Source organism: Rhamphochromis longiceps, linkage group LG18 (genome assembly GCF_057381845.1).
Source record: "Rhamphochromis longiceps isolate RC_006_pf linkage group LG18, R_longiceps_female_GT1.1, whole genome shotgun sequence".
NCBI classification, from domain to species: domain Eukaryota; kingdom Metazoa; phylum Chordata; class Actinopteri; order Cichliformes; family Cichlidae; genus Rhamphochromis; species Rhamphochromis longiceps.
In genome coordinates this window covers 12533047-12555649 of record NC_140574.1, presented here as the reverse complement: position 1 = coordinate 12555649, position 22603 = coordinate 12533047, and the positions used below count along the sequence as shown (strand labels likewise).

Sequence of the window (22603 nt, the reverse complement as noted above, 5' to 3'; positions counted from 1 at the left end):
GTGCATGTGTGTGTCTATCAAAGCCAATTGGCACTGCAGTAAAGTCAGTGGTGTTGTCATGTTTGGCACTGTAAATGTGGCCTTTACAAACAACACCAATGCGTAAACCCCAGGAGAAAAAAAAGGGGGCAATAGATTCAAACTAACAGGGCTTTTTACTATGAGGTGACCTTGCATAAACCATGTGTATAAATGTAAGCACAGTGATTACGGGACACACATCATTTAGAAACAGGAAATATGAACGACGCATTGGTTGTTTACCTTTACCGGGAATCTGATTAAATCACCACTTAACACTGGCTGTGGCGATGCCTTTGAGACGTGCTCGAAGGCTGTATTTTTGTTTTTCCGCCAAACCACTGTTTTCTAGGTTAAGAAACCTGAGCCATTCATGTCATCATCTGGTGTTTGTGCAGCTTTATCGTAGTTAATAATACCTTTAAAGTCTGTGTTGGTACACAGGGGCCTGGGAAAGCTGTAATAGTGGGTTAGGCGACCCAGGCAAACTTCACGTTCTTCCTTTGGGCCAGCTGAATTATAAATAAGCACATAAACATATCGATAAGCATGGACATATACTAGAGTTTTAGATTACAAAAAGAGTCTTGGCGAGGGCAGGGGTCGCTGGCTGCATTAGCAAACGGGTGTCTCTGAGCACATTGCTGCCTTGACTGGTGTTATCTGCGCGGTGGGTTGTGGGTGTGTGAGCGTCGAAGTAAAATGGCGGACTTGGCAAACGAAGGTGAGTAAGTGGCAGAATGAGAAAAACAATACAGCTACTGTGGCCATGTAAAGCGTGTCTGTTCGTGGTTTGCATATTTGATAGCTGAAATCAAGCAACTGTGGCACACGTAAATGGCGACTTCAGGTGGATTAATAACGTCGCGGCGTTTATAAGGTTACAGCGTTAGCAAACAGGCTAACAATGCTAACGCTGGGCTTGGGGTAATACCTGGAATGTCTTGGAACGCCCTCCAGTTCTGCCTGTCAGTTAGCCGGTTTACCTTCTAACGCTAGCACCCGGCTATTTATAGTCGGTGTGTGTGTGTATTTGTTGCCATTTGTGGTGAGCTAAACGATCTAAGGTGATTATAAACGCCAAACTTGGCTAAGCCACATTTGAAAAGCACAGCGTGTAACGAAGCTAATATGTAAGAACAGCAGTGATTGGAAACAGTGTCCGTGTTTATTTCATGTTGTTAGCTTTACGTTTTAGGTTTGCTTGACGTTCATTTAGGCGCGTAGAGGAAAATGTCAGCCAGTCAGACAATGCTTCGGTTTAGCCTCTGCTTGTTTGCGCGTTTTCTTATTCCATCAAAATCAGATTGTCATCATGTTTGGCTTCTAATATGGGAGAATGAAGTGAGGACTGTAGTGACATTGTTTGTCAGGCGACATGACTCATGCTGGTTGGAGCGCATTAGCAGGCTAACTAGCCATCGAGCTAAACCTCCCTGGGCTTTAAGGAACAACCAGTGGCGCCGACTATTTACTGAAAAGGGTCAGATGGGTATATATGCTAACTGGTTAACATAAGCAAGGGACAAGTAGCCCCACTACTTGTATTTCAGATGTGAATAGAAGTGTTTCATGCCGGAAATCTTATATTCATTGGACAAGTTAGCTGATTGTGAGACAGACAGCAGATACAAAGGTGGGGGTAAAATGTAGGTCACACAACATTTTCTTTAGTTTCACACAAAAATGATCAGCTTAAACCATGCGGAGCGTGTGTCAAAGCGGTGATTGTCGCTTCAGGAAACAATCGTGGCTATGTGCTGCCGGCTTTTGGCTGATATCGCATGCATGCATGTTTTGCGCAGCTACAGCGATGCTACACCTGTTCAGTGTGCAGGCCTGACCCAGACAGAGGAAAACCTTTGTCTGCTAACGTTATAGGATTACACATCTTACACCAGGGTACAGTGTGAACATAGTCGTTAAGTGGCTTGAGCTGACATCATGTTATCGCCTAGCCTGGCTTTAGTTATTCTTGTTATGTTATGATCATAGATTATGGAGGCAAGAAAATACCGGTGGAAAGCGTCATAATTTCTCATTTAGTTATTTATTTATTTAAAATTACACAGTCTCTGTCTAGTTTGCCCATTCTGCAATACGTGTATTTGCATATCTCACATTTGATCACGTTATTTAGTTTATTGTGGATTGTTCACTTTAGGTAAACTTAATGTGATTTAATTGTTCCAGGAACTTCTAATAGGATTGTATGGTTAAGTTTAGTGTACTCGGTTTGATGGCATGATTTCGCCTGGCTGGTTGACACAGATAGAAATCAGATTGTTGTTAAGCTGCATTTTTGCAGGTCATCTTTTTAAGTTTCTTACATTTAAATTAGTTGTGAACAGTTGTTTAACTCACTGGAATCTTGACCACAGCAATTTTTGAAAAGTTAGACTTTTTATTTTTAATCAGCTGTACAGTCTATAAAATAGAAGATGTCCAAATACACTTACTGCTGCACACCTTAAGTTAGTGTTTAGATGACTAGCCTACATCTTTTCTTAACAGACAAGCCTGCCATAGCGCCCCCTGTGTTTGTTTTCCATAAAGATAAACCACAGAAGGTAAGTTTCTGTTTTGTTTTGCTTTTCTTTATCTATAAGGGCTAAAATTGCCTTTTTGAGTTTGCAGATGTTATTTATGCCAACATTTAGTCAAGCTGAGTTTCTGAAAAGCACACATCCTAGAAAAGTTGTTGGATTCAAATTTGTCACTGTTAGCAGCATTTCCTGCAAAATCAGCGCACATCTTTCTTGCTAGTTTGTTTCTAATTTAATTAAGTCAAATTTTCATGCATTTAAGAAAGCTACCTAGGATTTATGAGTAATGGTGCTCCTTTGGTATAAATAAAACCCCCCCCAAACATTTTGCACTTCCTTGCAGAGATCTGCTGAGGGCTCAAGTGCAGAGGATGGAGAAGGTAAATGAAATATCCAAATTGGCCACTTTGTTTGTCCATGTTATCTTTCTGTTTAAACTGACATACAGTCATTATCATTTCACTTCATTCAGATTCAGATAAAGATGAGGGAAGCTATACTCCCCCTGTGAAAAGGGAAAGGACCTCATCATTCCCACCCCCACATTCTGGTAAGGGCACGTGATGACTAAGCAAAGCAGAGCGTTTACTTTATGTTGCTTCTTGCCTGTGGTGTACACATTGATTTGTATGCTGAGTGCAGTGCCTGTCTGTTACTTTGCAGTTCCCAAGAACAATGTATTCATGCCCTCAAGTTTCTGCCAGTCTCCGACTGGGAACTCTGACTCCGAGCCAGGTGAGCAATCTAGACCACTATTAGTTTTCCTTTCACAGCTTAAAGGGCCCCTGTGGTTAAAAAAAAAAAAAAAAATCTCAGTATTAAAAATCAAACGCTTCAACAATTTAAGGCAGTTGGCACAAGACGCTCACTAAAACTGGTAAATAGTAGCTTTTGCTCACTTAAAGATTTTAAGTCACAGATCATTTTGGTAATTCTAAAAGTGTCACAAACTCTTAACTCTCACCAAGTTGACTCTTAGTTCTAGTTGACTCTTATTTAGCTATTTTACTCTGATTTTGTCCATTCAGTTTTGACTGCTGTCCTTTCAGAGTCTTTACTGCATAAACATAAACTGAAAGCAAATTTTTATAAATGTAGTATTGGTATTTACTTTACAACTTTTTGAATTATTCAAAATATTTCTGCATCTTGTTTTTGTTTGGCTTAAATTTAAGTCTTTGTATTTAGTCTGGTTTGAGATTTCACTTCTCCTTGCTCATTTCTCATTTGGCTCTCACTGCTCCAAAGATCTGTCAGTTTGTGTCATGTGTTGCACAAAGACCGTTCAGTATACCAAGCAGGGAGAAGTCTTTTTCTATATTTTGTAATTTGCCGCCCTCTCAAAACCTTCAGTAATACAGAAAATTTGTTTTTCTTTTAAGTTATAAGAACAATATGGCCTTGAGTCGCTTGTGATCCTGCCTCCATGCTCTGAACTGCCAGATTCAACTGGAAAACAAATGTGTGATGCTTGAATTTAAAAAAGGCAGAGTTAAGGTTAACATTAGTAAATACATAGGGTTTGTTATTATGATTTCCTAGTGTCATGTGGTGATAGCTGACAGCAATTTTCCAAGTGCCACTGCTACAGAGGACTAGCTTATTGGGTATTAAAAGCTAGTTTATTTAGCGCCGTCTTAGGTGCCTATGGTGTCTTTCTATGAATACAGTATGACTTGGATATAATAGCTGTTCCCACATTAGATCCTTCTTTGTAATTGAAGTATTTCTTTCTTTGCAAATGTATAAAATATAACCTGAAATTCTAAACAAGCTGCAGCTGGTAGGTTAGGGTAAGTTGGGCTTTAAACTTTAAAGGTTTCCGCTTCATGACCTTGCTTGTGCAAGCTCCTTGCCAGGGTTAGAGGTGTGTTTGTGTCAAACTAAAATTTGTCATTTTTTTATGTTGTTTATGCCCTTTTGTTAAGTTAAAAAGCCATGTAAATCCCCCCACCCCAAACAATAAATTTAGTCATTTGCAGTTTATATATCTGTTGTTCATTTGCACAGGAAGTCTACAAGGCCAAAAAAGTAGTTATGTTAGTTGGCATAAATTAGGCTAATGGGAACAAAAACATATGCATATTTGTTAAATAAGAAATTAAACAGTAACTGTAAGGAGAGGAAGTTAGGGTGAAGCTGGATTAACAACATTGTTTATCAGTAGCATATCTCTAACACAAAGCTTGTAAATAATTATCTTGTGGTAACTTTGCTTTGAACTCAGCAGCACTCGTCTGTGTCTGGTTTTCCTGCCAAAGCATAATATTTATAGGATGTCTGACCAGTAAATTTGTTGTATCACTTTAGATGTTAAATGATTTTGTTTAATTTGTGAAGCTCAGCTTAATCAGTCATTTGCCGAGTAGCCGTTCATACTTTAATTTGTTGAATCACTTTCATCAAGGTCATATTACACTGGTAAGACGAGTCAAAATGGGGGAAAATATCATTATGAAAAATACTGACTAGTTAATAGAGATATGAAATTATTATTGCAGAAGCACTTTAAGGGAGAATAAGGAAGTATGATTTTTATGGATTTTTTTTTAAATCCCATCTCTTGTCAAAGATAAAAGTGACCCAATCTTCTTCTTTTTTTCTTTTTTGCTTTAATGGCTTGAGCTCAATTGAAAAGTGACGTAGAGGTTTAAATCACTAGTCAACAGATTTACGGAGAGGTCTTCCACTTGAGCAAACAAACAGGCTGTAGATAATAACTGCCTGAAGCATGTTACATAATGTGTGTATTTGAAAGTAAAACTAATGATGAACAGACTCAAAAAATGTTGTTAATAGGGACGCAGAACTACACTATGTGCTGGAAGTTTGGTTATTTTAGTTGCATTTAAAATGTTTATAGTGCTTTTATTGCTTGTGTGGTTTTTTTCTTCATTGTTTGCATGCATGTCCTGAGAGTTGCTGGTTAGTAATTTAATTATGCAAATACTTCTTATAATTAGATTGAAAATGTTTTTCTTTAGCATCTGTGTAATCTAAGCTTCACACATTTATGCACACTGGAAGGGTCTCCTAAACGCTGAGGACAAACAGGATGTGGCTTTTCGCATGTGCTTTTGGGTTTCTGTTCTAGTGCTGATTACTTGATGGTATCCCAATAAAGCCACTGAGATGAAGAGACGGCGGTAGAACTAGATCAAAGGCCCTAGAGCCCGCCATATTACTGAGATTCCAACACAACTCTTAAGGCCGTACAAGGGTTGCTGTGGTAACTGGCTCTGTGGTTACAAAATTTGCAAAGACAGAAGAGCATGCTCACATTAGGTTGTTGTGCAATACCTGAATATGTTTTTTTTTTAACTTTTGCTTCTTTTTATGGTTTGTTACACCAGAGGAGAAGCCCGTGGGGTTCCGTTTAAAACCACCGACTCTCATACATGGACAGGCACCAAGTTCAGGTAGATGTTTAACATGTTTTTGTGTTATTTTTACTATTTATACTATGGTTTTGTTATATACCTGACCACAAAAATCTGGCAAGTAGCTTTTGTAGTTGGTTCAGTTTTTCTGTTTATTTGCAGTATAATACAAAAGCTATTGCTGGATTTGCATGAAATGTTTTTGCATTAGGTGTTACTTGGTCCACACATACAAAATATTTGGAAAAGGTTTCTACTGTTTTAGATGGAGCAAAATTGCATCATATCTTCACAATTACTTTAGATTTGTTACTGAAATAAGAAAAACTGGCAGATATCATCAGATATCATCATGAGGCTCAAAAAAACCCATCTAGATGTAAACTCATTGTTGATCCAGACACTCAGTTCATGCACAGGGTGGAGGGAACTTTCATCCTTGGCAGATGTTTACTCAGACCGATCCTGTTCATTATGCATTATCATTTATTATTCAGGCTTTATCTGATGAGGACATCTAATCTTAATTATCAGCACTGACATTGGTACAGTCCTCATGAACAATTGATATGATTATACAAGTTACAACTATGTTTGAAAGCTGTCACAAAAAGTCAAGCATTTGAATGCAGGTTATGGTCTGGAATAACATCAGATTGTGCAAATATGCCCCCCTCAAATGAAGGGATCCCAAATGACTACTAATGTCATATTGACCTACCCCTTACTTGTACTCTACTCCCAGGCAAAGCTTTGAATATTTGCAGATTATTTTTAGTGAATCCAAAAAATTCTTTCTGAGCAGCCCACACATCAACATGTACATATAAAAGATATAACTGTGTGTACAAAGCATGAGAAAAACTGCCTCGGTTGCAGGTGTCCCTAGTCAGAAACCCAAGGAGCAGCAACGCAGTGTCCTCCGCCCTGCAGTTCTCCAGGCACCGCCCTCTAAATCACATTTAGAGTCCAGTGAGTAAAGCTCAGAGTCTTACACTCATTAGTTAATCACATGTAATTTAAGATATAATTGCAGTCGTTGTTCTCACTGTGCAAGCTGTTTTGCTCATGAGGTGTGTCGCTTCAAATGCTATCAGGATAGGTGAAAAGTTGGAATAATTTCCCTTTTTTTTCTGTCTGTAGATTCCAGTTGTGGAACCAATGGTGTGAAAAAGTCCTCAGATGGTGCACCTGTGACCCAGTCCCTCTTCCTGAACAACACAGAGCACTCAGCCACGCTGACTAAGACACCGGTGAGAAGACGCGAAACCTAAACAATTTATAATTAGGAGACAGAAATCAAACATGACTGCATTTCCTGCAGTTTTTGTTTGTTGAGTTTTTGTATTACAGTTTTTGCTTGTGTGTTTTATTTGTCCTGTTGACATATTTGTCTTTTTACTGTGTTAATAGACACAAGTCATAGAATGAAAAGCTCCAGCATAGAAAATTCATGTTTGTTTTTTTAAAAATGTTTTTTGTTTACATTTGATTAAATAATATAAACCTATTTATTAAAACATACATGTGTAAACTGTTACTACAAACATGTTACTACATTGCAACACTTGCTTTTCTGTCATTACCTCAGGTCTCCATCGTTACAGGGTTTTTGTTTGTTTGTTTCTTTAATGAATCTTTCAGCCACAGCTGAAAAAGGCAAACATAATTTGACTAACAAAGAGAAACCACACAGGTTGCGTGAGTTTGCTCCTCGTAGTGTTCAGAACAGCAGTCCAGCCAGTTTCAGTCATTTGTTTAGGCCAAATAAAAATTTGTGCTGTGACTGTTTTTAATAAATTAATTATGATTAGGCTTCGGTTTCAGCACCCAATAAAGTCCAAATGACTTCAAAGTGATGACTCATTCACATGCGTATCATTTGTACAAGTAAAGCAAACATTTTGGCTTCATTATTTCTTAAGTCACAAGTATGTTAGAAATTCTGATAATTGAAGAAATAATGAAGCACAGATGTTGCTTGGACACATTTCTTCAAACAGCATGAAAATGAACGAGACCGCCTTGGAGTCATTTGGCCGCACATATATGTGCTTCAGCAGGGTTAGCATAGTTGTATTCAGTTTCCCACAATACTGGATATTACAACCGTTGATTCTTTGTAAGGATGAATAAAGGAAATTGTACGTTTTTATCCTGTGCATAGACCCTAAATCCACTGTTGTTGTCTGCAGCTGGCCCTTCACTAGCTCTTCAGAGTGTTATTACTAGCCACTGTCTAAAGCTATGCAGCTGGATTTGCAGTGAGACCAGAGACTCGGGCAACTTGCTGATTCTTATTCTTGATTCTTTATGATGGGAACTTCACACTACATTGCATGAATTAACTAGTAACTAAATGATCTGCAATGAGTTTCATCCAGAAATATTAACTATATTGCTGTGCCACTAATAGGCTTGCTAGGTAAATGGATTTGCATTAGGAAAATTAGGCACGTCTTGCTGCTGTATGCCACTTTTCTAGTATTTTGGCTACATACTTGACAATGACCCAGACTGCTAAAAGTGCAATGTCACTTTTTTCTAAGTGAGACTGGGTCCCGTTTGTTTTTATGCAATGCACAGTCAACTGCAAACACAGTTACGGTGCAAGTTGCAGTCAGTGTGGTTTGTGGAAGATATTAATGAAACTTGCTGCATGCAGGGGAAGTTCTTGTTGGTAAAAGATCCTTCAAATCTGATAAAGGCTCAGTGAACACTAGTTATATTAGTTGACCCTGCTGCTCTGTTTCTTCCTGTTTCAGAAACATGAAAATGAGGAAGATGGCTCGAGTGGTAACAAGGATGGAGAAAGAAAAGAGAAGAAAGAGTCAAATGTAGCAATATCATTTGTGTTTGGTCAGAATATCAAAGACAGAGCAAAGGTGAGTTTTCCTTCTGCTGGCTGTGAGCAGGTGAATTCGAAGCAAGAATTTTTGTGTCAAGCAATAGTGTGTGTGTTTGGTGAAATTGGATTTAAAAAAATAAAGTTTTCTATAGCATGTGTAGCACCATCCTGTTTAGTACATAATGTGACGTTGTTGGTTGGTTGCTGCTAATAGCTAACATATGGTAATGTTAGTCTAACTGGTGACACAGTGCAAATGCAACTAAGTTTCTTACCAAAGTGCAATCAAGAAGCCTACCATCATCAGGATGTTCAGAGGGGAATAGATTAATGTGGGCGATGACCCAAGGGGGGGGCACACAGGAGCTTCCAAGGAAGAGATGCCGTAGTTCTTGGAACCCTTCTTTGTTTGTTTTGGTTTTGAAATTCTGTTGGGAAACTGCTGTGGAAAATTGTTTAGGTAAGCACATTATCTCACTGATAACTTTTACTCGCTTCTAATATGAAGTAAATTAAAATAAGTGAAGGGGAGTGAGACGTGAAGAGTCCCACCTGCGAAGATGCTGATGGTTATCAGGATTCCTAATCTTGCTTTGATAAGAAACGTTATGTTTGTAATGCATGTAGTAACCAGTTATCTTGTAGTTTCGCTGTGCTTGTGAAAAGAAAGATTTAACTTCGAAATAACTGGGGGTTAAACCTACTGATCCTATTTTCTGGGTATGCACTCTGTCGGCTGATTGGTCGCTCGGTCTGTACACCGACCTCATGAGATCAAATCAAATAGTGGGGAAGGTGCTTGACTCCAGCTAGTTGGTTCAGTGAACATCTGACTCAAACAGGCTCTCCCTCACACAGACCTATTTTACAAAGTCATCTACAAACCTGAGCATTATGGCTAGTTTTGGTAATTCCCGTTTCAGTGCAGCTAGCCAACAGTGAAGAAACCACTTTCTGCCTATGAGACAGAGTGGACAAGATATTCTAGTTTTTGTTTTTAACATAAAACTCATTGCTGCAGTCAGGGGCACCATAAAAGTGAGCCTTAGGCTGCTTTTTAGCTGTCACAAGTTATATGCTAATAACCAACCCACCTAATGACATCACATTCTTCACACAAGATGGCACTTTTTTTTTTTTTAAGAGTAAGTGGAAATATTTATTGTGAAACTTTAAAGTGGACATGAAACAAGTGCTTACTTATTGCTTGGACCAACATGATGCTTGGATTACATCATATTGGGTTGGTTAAGGATTGTCTGTAGAGATTTCTTAATCTACTTTCTGTCGTAAGATTTCCTTCCTGTGTGTGTGTGTCTGTCTCTCTCTCTCTCTCTCTCTCTCTCTCTCTCTCTCTCTCTCTCTCTCTCTCTCTCTCTCTCTCTCTCTCTCTCTCTCTCTCTCTCTCTCTCTCTCTCTCTCTCTCTCTCTCTCTCTCTAGTTGGAGGAAAACAATAAAGAAGACAATTCAAAGGACGGCGTGCCACTGGACTCTCAATCAGAGGGCACAAATTATTTCTTGCAGTACATCTCTACCACAAGGTAATTAAAAATGTGTTCTACTTCTACATTTTTTTTAAAATAGTATTTCTGCAAAATTCAGTATTAACTTTGATCAACGCGTTGATGCACACTTGCATTTCTGCCTTTTCAGTTCAAAAAATGCCACAAACAGTGCAGACAGTGGAGCAAAATTTGTTTTCGGGCAGAATATGTCTGAACGAGTTCTGGTGAGTTAATAGGGTGAATTCAATAGTCTGTTTACCTCCTGCAATACTGCAGAATTCCTAATGACTACAATTGAACGAGCTGCAATGATTAACTCTGTTGTGTTTTCAGAGTCCACCAAAGGGTGACTCTTCAAATGAGGAAAATAAAGACGTGTCAGCTGCCCCTGCTTCAGAGCCCTCATCGCAGGAAGCCACCCCAGAGAAAGGTAAAAAACCCACCCCTCCTATTATTTACAAAAATGGTTGCTATTTGGATTGATTACTAGTAGGTGTAAGCACAAAACTTTACTCCACTCAAGACAAAAACAAGACCTGTGGGCTTATGACTGTATATTCGTTTTATATTGTCTTAAACTTAAAGTCCACCTAAAAAGAAAAAAGCTTGATTTATGTCATAGAAGCAAGGTTTTAAAGTGTCCAGGGTTCGTGTCTTAACATACAAAAGGGGAATACTGAGTGAGAGAATATTTTACTTTGTTCGGTGACTTTGAAAAATAATTTACCATTTCATAGCTACTCAGTGCCCAGGCAATCATAAATGTGGGCGCAGAGCTCAAGTGCCTCTGCTCTGGAAATGATGCAGAGAACATTATCAAGCTTCTCTGTTCGGGGATGGAAGACAAGCTCCTTGATTACCCTGCAGTAGCACTGTTTCTGTGTTGCTAAAGGATCAGTTATATGTTTGTGTTTTATTTCACCAGTGAACAACGTGTCAGAGTCTTTGGAGGAGTCTGCAGCAGCATACACCAAAGCCACAGCCAAGAAGTGCATCTTAGAGAAAGTCGATGTGAAAACTGGAGAGGAATCAGAAAGCAATGTTTTACAGGTGAAAGACAAGGCGGGGTATTTCACTTGAAGACGTGCAGCGAATAACATGGTGAGAATGTTTTATAATCTTCTTTTTTTCCCCTCCTCTTTTACTTCAGATGCAGTGCAAGTTGTATGTTTTTGAGAAGACTGCTCAGTCGTGGATAGAGAGAGGTCGGGGTTTGCTGAGGCTCAATGACATGGCATCGACAGACGACGGCACGCTACAGTCCCGTCTAGGTAAAAGCACCTTCAAAAAGCTGCTGGAGAGAGGAAAAAAAAAAAACAAAACCCTTTGTGTTATGAATGTGCACGTTTGTTTTTACAATTCAGTCACCCAAATAGCTTTAGCGGATGAAAGCATCTGATTGTTTTTACTGTTATTCTACCGGGACAGGTAGGGGCGACTATTATCTCAGTAAACCAAAACATACCTTTTGTTTTGATTACACGTGTTATGACAAAACCTAACAATGAACACAAGAGGGAGTCTGTTCCTACTACATGGCTCTGTTGACTGGCCACCGCAGTAGTATTGTGGTAATGTTTATATATGGTGGTTTCATTCAGACAAATCAAAATCTAAGTGGACAAGCATTCTGAAGTTTTGTTTTTAATGAATATTCAACAGTTTCAGAAGTTTCCTTTCACTGTATCCTGGTTAATATTTGACTAGACTGTGAAATCCTGGTACAAATCACATTCTCAGTGACAGAACAGAGTAGTTTCTAGGACTATAGCTGTGTATTTACTGCAAATACTAGTTGTGCCTGTTTAGTGAAGAGATTTTACAGTCAGTGGGCTGAAATGGTAAACACGTGCATATTTGCATCTGTATGTCACTGCTGTCGTGTGTTGCAGTAATGAGGACCCAGGGCAGCCTCCGGTTGATCCTCAACACTAAACTTTGGCCCCAGATGCAAGTGGACAAGGCCAGCGAGAAGAGTGTACGAATCACTGCCATGGACACGGAGGACCAGGGTGTCAAGGTCTTCCTAATATCGGTATGTGTTACTAAACGTTTAACATTTGAACATTTCATTTTTCCAAAGGGTGTTAGCTTTTAAGTGTTTTTCCCCTCCCTGTGTATACATCAAAAGTAAGAAAAACACAGAAAATTGTAATTTCTTTTTTTTTTTAACAAGCATTGAAGTGGTGAAACATATTCTGCCTCGGTTTCACGCTGTCCCTTCCACTGTTAATGCGTCTTTATCATCGGTCTCATTCTGTTTTTGTGTATTTTTCCTCTTTAGTAAAGGGTGAATACATTTCCATGTTATTAATTTGATCAGCTCAGTATTGTCCTGTGATATTAAAACATTCAATGCCTACAGTTGGTACAAGAATACTGCTTTCAAACATATTATTTTGAGGTAGTTAAAAACTGTTCTTAATAAAATGCATTACTTCCTCCCCCAGATGTTTAACATTCCAGCCGTTCTGTGGGTTTTGGAAAGCATTTAATCTGAAACATCTGCGTTTCGAAGTGGCAATTTTATAATTCATATAACACATTTCATTAAATGTAAACTCAGTGTGCATAACCCAAACATGAAAAACATAAAAACAAATGTAGGCTTACTTAAGTCAAAGCAATAAAAAACTAACTTTACAAGAAAGTTTTAAAAAAGAGGCTTTAAGCTTGTTTTGTAAAGTGTAAACAGTTGTAAATGACCTCAAGTCAGCAGGCAGCTTGTTCCAAGGTTCAGTTTCCACAGTTACTGAAGCACCCTCAGCACACTTGGATCTAATTCTGAGAATAGTTAAAAGATCTAATTAGGTTATAGATACTGAGAAAGTCAGAGATGAACTGGGAGGGCAAACTACTGAGAGCTTTATAAGTTTGTAGAAGTACTTGTACAGGTAATTCTGTGTTGAACTGGGAGCCAGTGAAGTGACTTCAGTAGCTGGGTAATATGTTGAAATCTGTAAGGACTCTGGCTGCTGCGTTCTCAACAAGATGAAGTCATCCTACTGATAATTTGGAAAATCCTGCAAATGGAGCGTTACAGTGTACCAATGCAATGTGCATGTGTCATGTCCATGTGGCTGAATTTTGTTTACACTTTTGCATATTTAGGGTAGCTCTAAAGACGTAGGTCAGCTGGCTGCAGCGTTACATCACCGTATCCTGGCCCTGAAGAGCAGGGTGGAACAGGAGTCCGAGACCCCAGCAACAACCATCCCCGATGCCGAGGTACCGCAGTCCAACGAGGATGACAGCGACGAGGAGGACAATGCCTCTGCCTCCGCTTCAGCCTCTACTCCTGCTACAAGTCAGTGATTTGTATTTCTTATTTTGATTTTCTAGTTTTTACTGCAGCAGCTCTTGTTTGTTTTTCAGTGATTCAACTAAAATACCTTTGCTGACATGTTGCGACTCTGCTCCTGCAGGTAATTCAGAGGGAGGAGAGAGCCAGGCAGCTGGAAGCACATAGCGTCACTCTTGGAAAGCCTGCTGAGATGCCGCTGTAGAAGCATTTTGCTGCAGGCATCTCCATGGACACCCCATGACCAACGTGGGTCCTCCAGACCAGTACTTTTGGATATTAGAAGTCTAGCTCCAGGAAATAACCCCCTGTGCCGGAGTGTCTCACCCAACTCGTGCAGTTCATCTTCTCTGCGTTCAGCGTAATATCTGGAGTCGTTTCTTCCCGCCCTCTCCTGTTTTTGTGTTTAATTTTTGTTCTCGAGTATTTTTTTTTTCTTCCTCTCCCCGATAGCAAAAATAAAGACTTCAAAGCTTTGGTTTGGGACTTCTCTGCTCATCATATTGATGAGTGTAAGGGTGTTTTCCTCTACATTTTAAAGTATGGCACATGTTAAGACTGCAGTTTCTACTTTGGGACCTTTATACTCACTCTACAGCCGTACCTCTGGACACCACACATCCAGAGGAGCTTCATTCACATCGTATTTGACTCGTCATCCAGTCGTTTGTTGTTTTTTCTTTTCTTTTTTTTTTCTCTTACATCAAGTCCAGCCTTCCTCTTGCCCCCCTCATCCTGACCAGTCTGTGCGTTAAGTTTTGGCAAATGTAATTTATTTTGGGCTGTCATTTTCATGAGGCATCTCAACACATATGTGCTGTTTGTAATGGCTAGCCAAGACCACTCGAGTTGTCATTAATAGCAGTTTCTTATATTTCCTATTGACCTATATTATAGCAAATAAAAGACTGAAACAGTGCAGTTTCCGCTAATGTGAGTTAATGATTTGGGGACAAAAGGGCAGTTCACCACAATGTTTCGTCTAGATTTCTACGATGTGTTAGTCATTCAGCGTCTGGTTTTTACTTTTTTCCAAAATTAGAAAAAACATGAACTCACCCGTCTACATTCTGCATGTAACTGTTACTTTTCTCCTTTTCCAGCATCCCAGGGGTTTATCGTGTTGATTCATATTTTTATGTTGAAGATTTTTTTTTATTTTATCCATTTACATTTGGAAAAAAGGTTTTGAATGAAAGAATTCATGTGTGGAAAATTTGAGTGACAACTGTAATACCCTTTGAATGTCATGTACATTTGAATATATCATCATTTAGTAGCGCACCATGTTTTCTCATCTCCAGCTGCCCCCTTTACAAAATAAACCATTTTGGACTGACCGCTATTGTTCCCTCTGAAACTGGGTTTTCTGCACTAGCAAGAGGGGTATCAGTATAGTATATGTAATACTTAGACATTGTCTCTAGTGATAAGTAGTACCTGTAAGCAACAGTACAATAATGAATAACTCTCTAAAGAGGGAACAAATTTTACCCTTGGACATAATTGAATACGTGGAATGAGAACAGCCTATCTGTTTTGTATTCATGTGCTGGATCTGGCCTGCAGGTTGATGAATGCTGTGCTGACTGCACTGAGCAGGAATCAGACTAAATCTTGTTTATATACAGTATTCATCAGGCACAAGGTCATGAATATTTGATGCATGTACCTATCATAACAGCCCAGCCTAATCGTATACATCCAAACTAGAAACATAACTGCCACTGCTCGCAAATTCTTAGCCTTATCTGCCTTTCTGTGGTGACTCGGCAGGAAAGCATTTTTCTGCAGCGTCTCCCGTAAATGATTGCAGTTGTGTGGTGAAAGTCAAAGCTAAACACTCCGAGCTTAGATGCTGGGCTAGTGTAACAAGTCAAGCACTACTAACTTTTTGGAGTTTTACTTGAGGCCTTGACGTGCGCTGCAGATTCTCTTTAATTCTCATCAAATGTGATTCATCTTCATGCTTTTCTTTTAAAAATCTAAATACTGGTAACAACCAAGGGCACGCATCTTTATTGTGATGGTGTTTGTTTGAAAGATTGTTGACTTTGTGAACATGTCGTTAAAAGCAGGGTCGTCGTCAGCACAAAGGATCTTCGCCTCATTGAATTCCCAAACATTAAACTTCACACATAAACCATTTGGTTTTCACCTGAAAGATTGGGCCGCAAACAATAGAAATCTTCTTAACATTTTCTCAAAGTACTTTAAAGTAGTGGGGAAGGAGGTGAGATAAGCATCAGAGAGGAAAATGAATTGCACAACATGCATACCCCCAGTTCTAAAATCAGAAGAAAGCCACCAAAGGTGATTTAAATGGAGACACACTTGAATAGTTTTTTCACCTGGCTTTTGTCAGTAGTGAGGTCAAACTATGTAATGACTAAGTTATAACCGCAATGCGTTTTAAAGTTAGTTATACGAACAAAGCAGTTAGTCAGGTTGTGATTCAGCTTGTTAGGTCAGAATAGAGAGATTGGGACATGGTCTCGACTTAAATGGAGCTTAAAATTGGGACTGTACTTATCAGGGTTTTCCACTAACACTCAGCTACTGTGACTAAAAGGGTTTTTCTCCCAGAACTTCTTGGCGATTGGTATCTATGCCAAGGTTTAAACTTACCATAACACCATCAAACTGATACATGAAAAAATGGAGGAACTAATGAAACAATGTGAAGCATAAATTTATTACTAGCATAATTACGACAAGGTTAGAACAGTTTTTTCAAGGCAATTCTAAAGAAAGACAGAAAATCTTATTTCCTGTTGTCTGTTTTTGCAGAAATAAAATATTTCCTTAAATGCATACCTTGTGAATAGTTTGTTTTAGCCCTGCATCTGTTCTTCATAGAAAACTTGCTGGTCCTGCACAGATTTGGACCACATTTATTTTCCAGCTGATCAAATGGATCACAAGCACTTTTTAAGGCTGAAGAAATATAAGACCACAGTTTTCTACTAGAGTTGGCAAGCCACAGACATTCAAGAAGAAATTTAGAGCATACTAAAACATAGGTGAAACATAAATGTGCTAACGTGGTTTCCACTGCTGAGTCTGTCCTCTTATCTTTTGTAGTCACACTGGAGCTCTAGCTAGACTTTTCATTAGGCATCTCATCCTAGTTTCCATGTGTTATCTTGGGGATGTCTCCCAAATATAGTCATGAATTCTGCTTTGCAGTAAAAAAAAAAATTGAGCTCCAGTTCTTCATTTATCTTCACATATAATGAATAATGAAACTTGAGCATGTGGATCCAAAGCACTGGGTTTAAATGTATTTTGTAATGCTTTGCAATGCTGTTAGACTGGCATTAAATTAAGATTTATTTTTTCCCATCATAGGATGATGAGAAAAATCCTCTTCTCTGCAAGCCTGTGTTGATTTATGGGGTTTGTAGATAGCTTTCCTTGAAAAAAAAAAAAAAAGTATTAAATAAACAAACAGTAATCCCCTGGAAAAAGTGGACTTAATATTGACAAGTGGTAGGTTTTCAGCTAGCTCCCAAAAAAAAAAGCGTGTTCGAACATAACTGGTGCTCTGAATCACATCTTTTATTGTTTGCTTTAGGCACTGGTGTCATAAAGAGGTAATAATAATCACAGTGTTTCCATAATCGCCATGTATTGTGGATACTACTAGGCAACACTTTAAGGTAAATATTTTTGATATATTACAGCAGATGATACTTGAAGTGAAATTGGTCTGTTTTGCAAATGTTCAGTCTACCACATCGATCCAGATTGTTGTGTCACTGCAGCTACAGAAATACGCGGCTACCTGTAGACATACGGCGCCAATTTTGGGAGTCAGCATTTGACTCGAGGCTTTTCAGGAAATATACTCCCATCAAGAATTTGTCTGTTCAGACTGTGGTTAACATTGGTAAGGTTGTCGTCATTTTGTCCAGCCTTTTATTTTATCCATCCACTTTCACTTCGCTCACATATTTTATGATGATGGGATGATGAGTAGAACTGATAAATTCAAGAGAATTGCTAACTTGGTGTCTTTCTGCTCCCCTTTCTTGCCTTAATACATGAAATATATAAGAATTAAATACACATTAGTGCTTTCCACGCTCATAGCGAATGAAAATTACTATGCAAGGAGCTTAAACCCTCTTCTTACTTCTCTTAAACGTCACCATAGATTTCCTGACTCTTCATCTGTTCTAACTGAATTATTCCTTCTCAGTTTCATCTGTGGTGTGGTCACACAGAGTGTTTTAATATGATTTCATTTGAAGGATAATTCGTCATTTTTTTTAAGGAACCTTTTGCAAGGAAATATTGTCACAGGTAACATGCTGAGATGGGCTCCACCCTGCACCGCAACCGTGATTTGAACAAACCGTTAGAATGAATGAATGGATGAAATTTGTGTGGCAAATTTGCAACAAACAAATGTTAATATTAGACAGCGATAACATGAATACACACAAAATGCAGTTGATGATTTTATTTATTAATACCCCGTCTTGTGTAGAAAAGTATTTGCCTCCTCTTGTTAAATCATACATTAACTGTGATTAACTAAAGTTTTTGGAAAGCTCAGCTCAGTTTTACTAGCCACACCCAGGCCTGATTACTGCCAGACCTGTTGAATCAAGAAATCAGTTAGAGTATAACCTGTGTGGCAAAGGGAAGTAGGCTAAAAGATTTCAGAATGCTGCGTTCTAAAGAAACTAAAGAACAGATGAGAAGCAAAGTTCTAATTTCCAAGGTTTTGAAACCACATTGAGACCCATTATCCACAACTCATCCAGGAGGTCACAAAAGAACCCAGAGCTTCATTTAAAGAACTGCAGACCTCACTCGTCTCAGTTATGACCAGTGTTGATGATTCAACAATAAAATAAAAAAAAAACATGGACACAAATGTTTTAAGCCAAAAAAGAACAAAGGTTCGTCTCACATTTACTAAAAAACATCTGATAATCCCAAAGACTTTTGGAAAAATATTCTGACAAGTCAAAAGTTGAAGTTTTTGGAAGTTTTCTGTCTCGTTACATCGGGTATAAAACTAACAGCATTTCATAAATGAACATTATATCAACAGACAAACACAGTCTGGGGCTGCTTTTCTGCTTCTTGGCTGAGACGACTTAATTGACGGAACCATCCTTTCTGCTCTTTACCAGAAAACCTTGAAAGAGATTGTCTTCTCAAGTCTCAAAACAACAAGGAGTTTGTTTTGAAGTTGCCTACTCAAAGTCCAGACTTAAAATCCAATTGTGAGGCTTTGGAACGACCTCAAACAGACCCGTCATACCTGAAAGCCCTCCAATCTGGCTGAATTAAAGACATCCTGTAAAGAAGAGTAGGCCAAAATTCCTCCACAGTGATGTGAAAGACTTATTGCCAGTCATCACAAATTGCATTTTTAGTTCTTGTTGCCAAAGGTGCCAAAGGGCATAACCTGCTATTAGTTTTACAGGGCAATTACTTTATCACTAAGTAGGTTTGGATAGTTTTTTTCTTCCCAAATAAATGAAATAATCACTTAAAAACCAGATTTTGCATTTGCTCAATTTATCTTTGTCTAATATTAATGATCTGAGGCATGCAAATGTGACAAATATGCAAACAAATAGGAAATCAGGGGAAAAATATAGTTTTTTCTCATCACTGTAAAAATAAAAATGTTGCCCTCAGTTTGCACCGTTTCAGGATCAAATGAACACTCAGACTGATGCTTTTCGCCCAACAAATGCAAATGGCGCGCTGTAGAAACACATTACTTCAGACCAGGTGGAAGCTATTGCAAAGTGATACTGCACCTATTATGCATTGTTTAGGAAAGTAAAAGCTCAGGAATGAACTCTTATATCACCGCTGAAAAAGTTCCCTTTAAGAATTCCTTACAGAGGACAAATTACAATTGCTAACACAACACTCGCTGCTCTTCTTCATGGAGTCGGCGCTGGTGTTGTAACTCACATGGCACTAAAAGGGACGCCATGTCTTAAGACCTGTTATCACCCGTGAGCTGAACCGTGTTTACAAAAGGCAGATCTGTAAATGAGTCATGTACTTCTAGCTGATCCGAGAAGTTTTGGCAATGCTTGAAGGACAATCTTGTCAGAGAGGATTAAGTTCTGAGGTAGAAGCTGATAAAAGATTGTGATGCAGGAGAAGGGGGAGTAGTATTTTAATGTCAGCGAAGAGAGGTGAGTATCTATCATAGTCGTATTATATCCTTCCTTCTGAGCAGATTAAGTGAACAGCAGGTGCCACATAAAAACAGTCATCAAAACCAGAGTAATATTTATATGATCTCCCATAAAGAGGCGCCGATGATTCTTTATTTGTGTCATTTATTTCCTTACAAGGAATTAAGCCATTCCTAGGAGGCCAGGGAAAATAAAAATCACTTCAGCATTCCTATTTCAAGTATGAGACATTTACGAGCAGCATCCTCCTCCGGGATGGAAATGTTGTATAAATAAAGGAAAAATATTGGCCAGAATGAATGAGATGCAAAATGGTGTGGAATTTTAGCCAAATGCACAAACCCAACCTAATGATCTAGCATGGTTTTTTATTGTAAGTCTAGACACTAGACAAATGGCTTGTGTTTTTTCTCCGCGCTGATACCCAGGGAACGTTTGTCTGGTGACAAACACTTGTTTGTGTACTGCAGAGCTCAGACAGCAGTACCGACAGCAGAAAGCATCACAGATGTCGAGGAATTGTTTCATTATGCATGAGCCGCATTCAATTTTGTCTCTTTTTCCTCCTAAATTGTAACTACATCTGACTCCTCCTCACTACATGAAGTTTAGATGTTCAGATTTCCATATTCAGAGCAGTTGAAGGATTTCTTTTCAAAGCATTTAAATTCTGGGAAACAGCAGAAGGACTAGAAGTTGTTTAAGAAAATGAAATATATATATCATCCCTATACTTTTTGATAACAGGTGTAAATGCAGCATGTCCTTAAAGCAGTTGGACCTCCCGGGTTTTTTTTACATTTAGATATAAAATCACATCATATACTGTTTTTTAAGCTGTCCTTCTTCTATATTCCACAAGGTGGGGCTGTGAAACGAGAAGGATGCCTCAAGTTCAGTGAAACTTTGAGGTGAAGCCTCTATGGCAATAAATAAATAAATAAATAAATAAATAAATAAGAGGCCACCTTGCCTCTGTAAATATTTAACAATAATAATATATGAATAACAAACCTTTTTATTATTTAAATCTGACAATAAATTCATTTAAAAAGCTTATTCGTGTGAAAAATAACAGTCATTACTTTATTAGCAGATTAAATCTGCAGACTAAATATCTAGCAGCAACTTCCTGTATACAAGACAAACAAACTGTAGTTTAAAATTGGGATTCATCAGTGTAATTATGACCCTAAAAAAAGAACATTAACATCTTGGAGCTGAAGTGTGCCGTAAGCTCATTGCTTCCTCTGGCCTTTCAGACCTACACCTTTCCTTTTTTCTTCCTCCCCTCTCTTTAATCCTCCACTGTTCCATCAAATCCCACCACTCCCAGTGATCACCCCACCCCAAAGCCCCTACAAACACTCATGCACACTACAAACACTCACACACCCAGCATTGAAAAATAAACATCCCTGCACGCACAGGCCTTTTAATATCTGACTCAAATCAAAAGCATTTTAACTTAAAACACCTCTCCCCTGCCTGTTTAGTGGGTGAACTGTGAGAGAGCCTATAGTTTACAGATTGCAAGGTGTGGAGCGTATCCTTATCCAGATGGGAACCAATCACTAAATGGAACACTAAATAAACAAATAAATAAGAGCACCACAGCAAGTAGCACAGAGAGCATAAAGGAAGAATGCGGAGGCTGAGAAAACACTGTCAGCTTTACTGTCGATGCCTGACATATCTCAGCATGCTATCGGCACCGTTAATGTTCATTGCTGAAGCTCGCCCAGCTCTCAGTAGCATCTCTGCAGCGACATTCCTTCAACACGAACGAAACACTTCAATAGAACCTGGCTGACAAAGTGAGGTAGGCTAACAGCCGAGTGTTCACTGCTTGCAGAGACTCACACCGGAGGACATCACAAGCAGAAAACAGAACATCCCCAGTTCCATAAACTCACGCCAGCCTGCCCGCAGAATGGCCGTCATTAGCTTCAACAGCAGAGGCAGTGCAATCCAAGATCTGTTTAGAGACAGACGTTGCCAAATCAAGCCACCGTTTCCCCACTAGTGCAGTGGAATCAGCTCAATCCTGCAGCGGCCCAAGTGGATCTGGTTACGATATTCTGCCCCTCACTGTGATCATTTATGCCATATGCAACATAAACTAATCACAGACTAAGGTCTTTTCTGAAACACAAAGTGCGACAAGTGTTTTTCAGTGATCCACCGTATGAATGTAATGAATTATTAATGATTATTTATGTTTTAAGCACTTAAATATTTATGGATGTGGAAGGCAAAATGAACATAAATTATGAATGAAGAAGGATGTACAACTGCATTTCTATGACTCATATACATCGATCTCTATGAGAAAATGATTTATCCATGATCTAAAGTACCCACCCCCCAAAACAAATCCTATATAAATCAAGTAATTTAATTAAAAATATTAACGCCCAGTGTCTTAGAGTAAGCATACTGTTATACAGCCAAGAAGGGATTGTGCTAATTTGTCTTTGGAGAGTTCAGGGTTGCTCAGGAAGAGGAGAAACACCTGCGCGCTGCAGTTGTTCAGGCTGTTTTGGGTTCTCCAGAGTCATCGCTGCATCCTCCGTGCCTCTATCTTCCTCTAAAACTGTCTGAATTCACCAACACGCTGCAGCTGGACATGGGAGGGGGGTTGTAAAACTTTGGCATGTTTATTGTAGATCTTGTCAGTGCCGTTAGCAGCAACAGATGTCTTACATGCACTAACACTATTATCCCCCAAAACACTAATGTTGACAGGAATATTCCGGGGTTTTCCCTTAATTCTGCAAACACAAACAATCGTCTGTTTCGTCTGTGATGACTTTCTC

At 38.9% G+C, this 22603-nt stretch overlaps 1 protein-coding gene across 4 annotated transcripts; it reads left to right on the top strand.

The window, feature by feature from the left end:
* Nucleotides 1–680: 680 nt before the first annotated feature.
* Nucleotides 681–14303, top strand: ranbp3b (RAN binding protein 3b). 4 transcript variants are annotated; one of them, XM_085388575.1, is made up of 17 exons: nt 681–745; nt 2536–2591; nt 2911–2947; nt 3040–3117; nt 3231–3302; nt 5921–5986; nt 6827–6919; nt 7091–7200; nt 8713–8832; nt 10237–10337; nt 10450–10525; nt 10635–10731; nt 11227–11351; nt 11452–11572; nt 12194–12336; nt 13413–13608; nt 13727–14303. In XM_085388575.1, exons 1-17 carry the CDS (start codon nt 724–726, stop codon nt 13768–13770), a joined length of 1557 nt encoding a protein of 518 aa, XP_085244701.1. In that variant the 5' UTR covers nt 681–723; the 3' UTR covers nt 13771–14303. The 4 variants fall into 4 exon arrangements, with proteins under 4 accessions (XP_085244701.1, XP_085244703.1, XP_085244702.1 ...); XM_085388576.1 differs by having other exon boundaries at nt 700–745; nt 2578–2591; XM_085388577.1 differs by lacking the exon at nt 6827–6919.
* Nucleotides 14304–22603: the final 8300 nt, after the last annotated feature.

What these genes read in the sequence shown, in the direction of transcription:
- ranbp3b (XM_085388574.1), top strand. Translation starts at nt 2,508, where the DNA reads ATGACTAGCCTACATCTTTTCTTAACAGACAAGCCTGCCATAGCGCCC. An exon ending in TGGACAGGCACCAAGTTCAG is followed by an intron (nt 5,987 to 6,826) that starts GTAGATGTTTAA and finishes CCTCGGTTGCAG; the next exon opens with GTGTCCCTAGTCAGAAACCC. An exon ending in TAAATCACATTTAGAGTCCA is followed by an intron (nt 6,920 to 7,090) that starts GTGAGTAAAGCT and finishes TTCTGTCTGTAG; the next exon opens with ATTCCAGTTGTGGAACCAAT.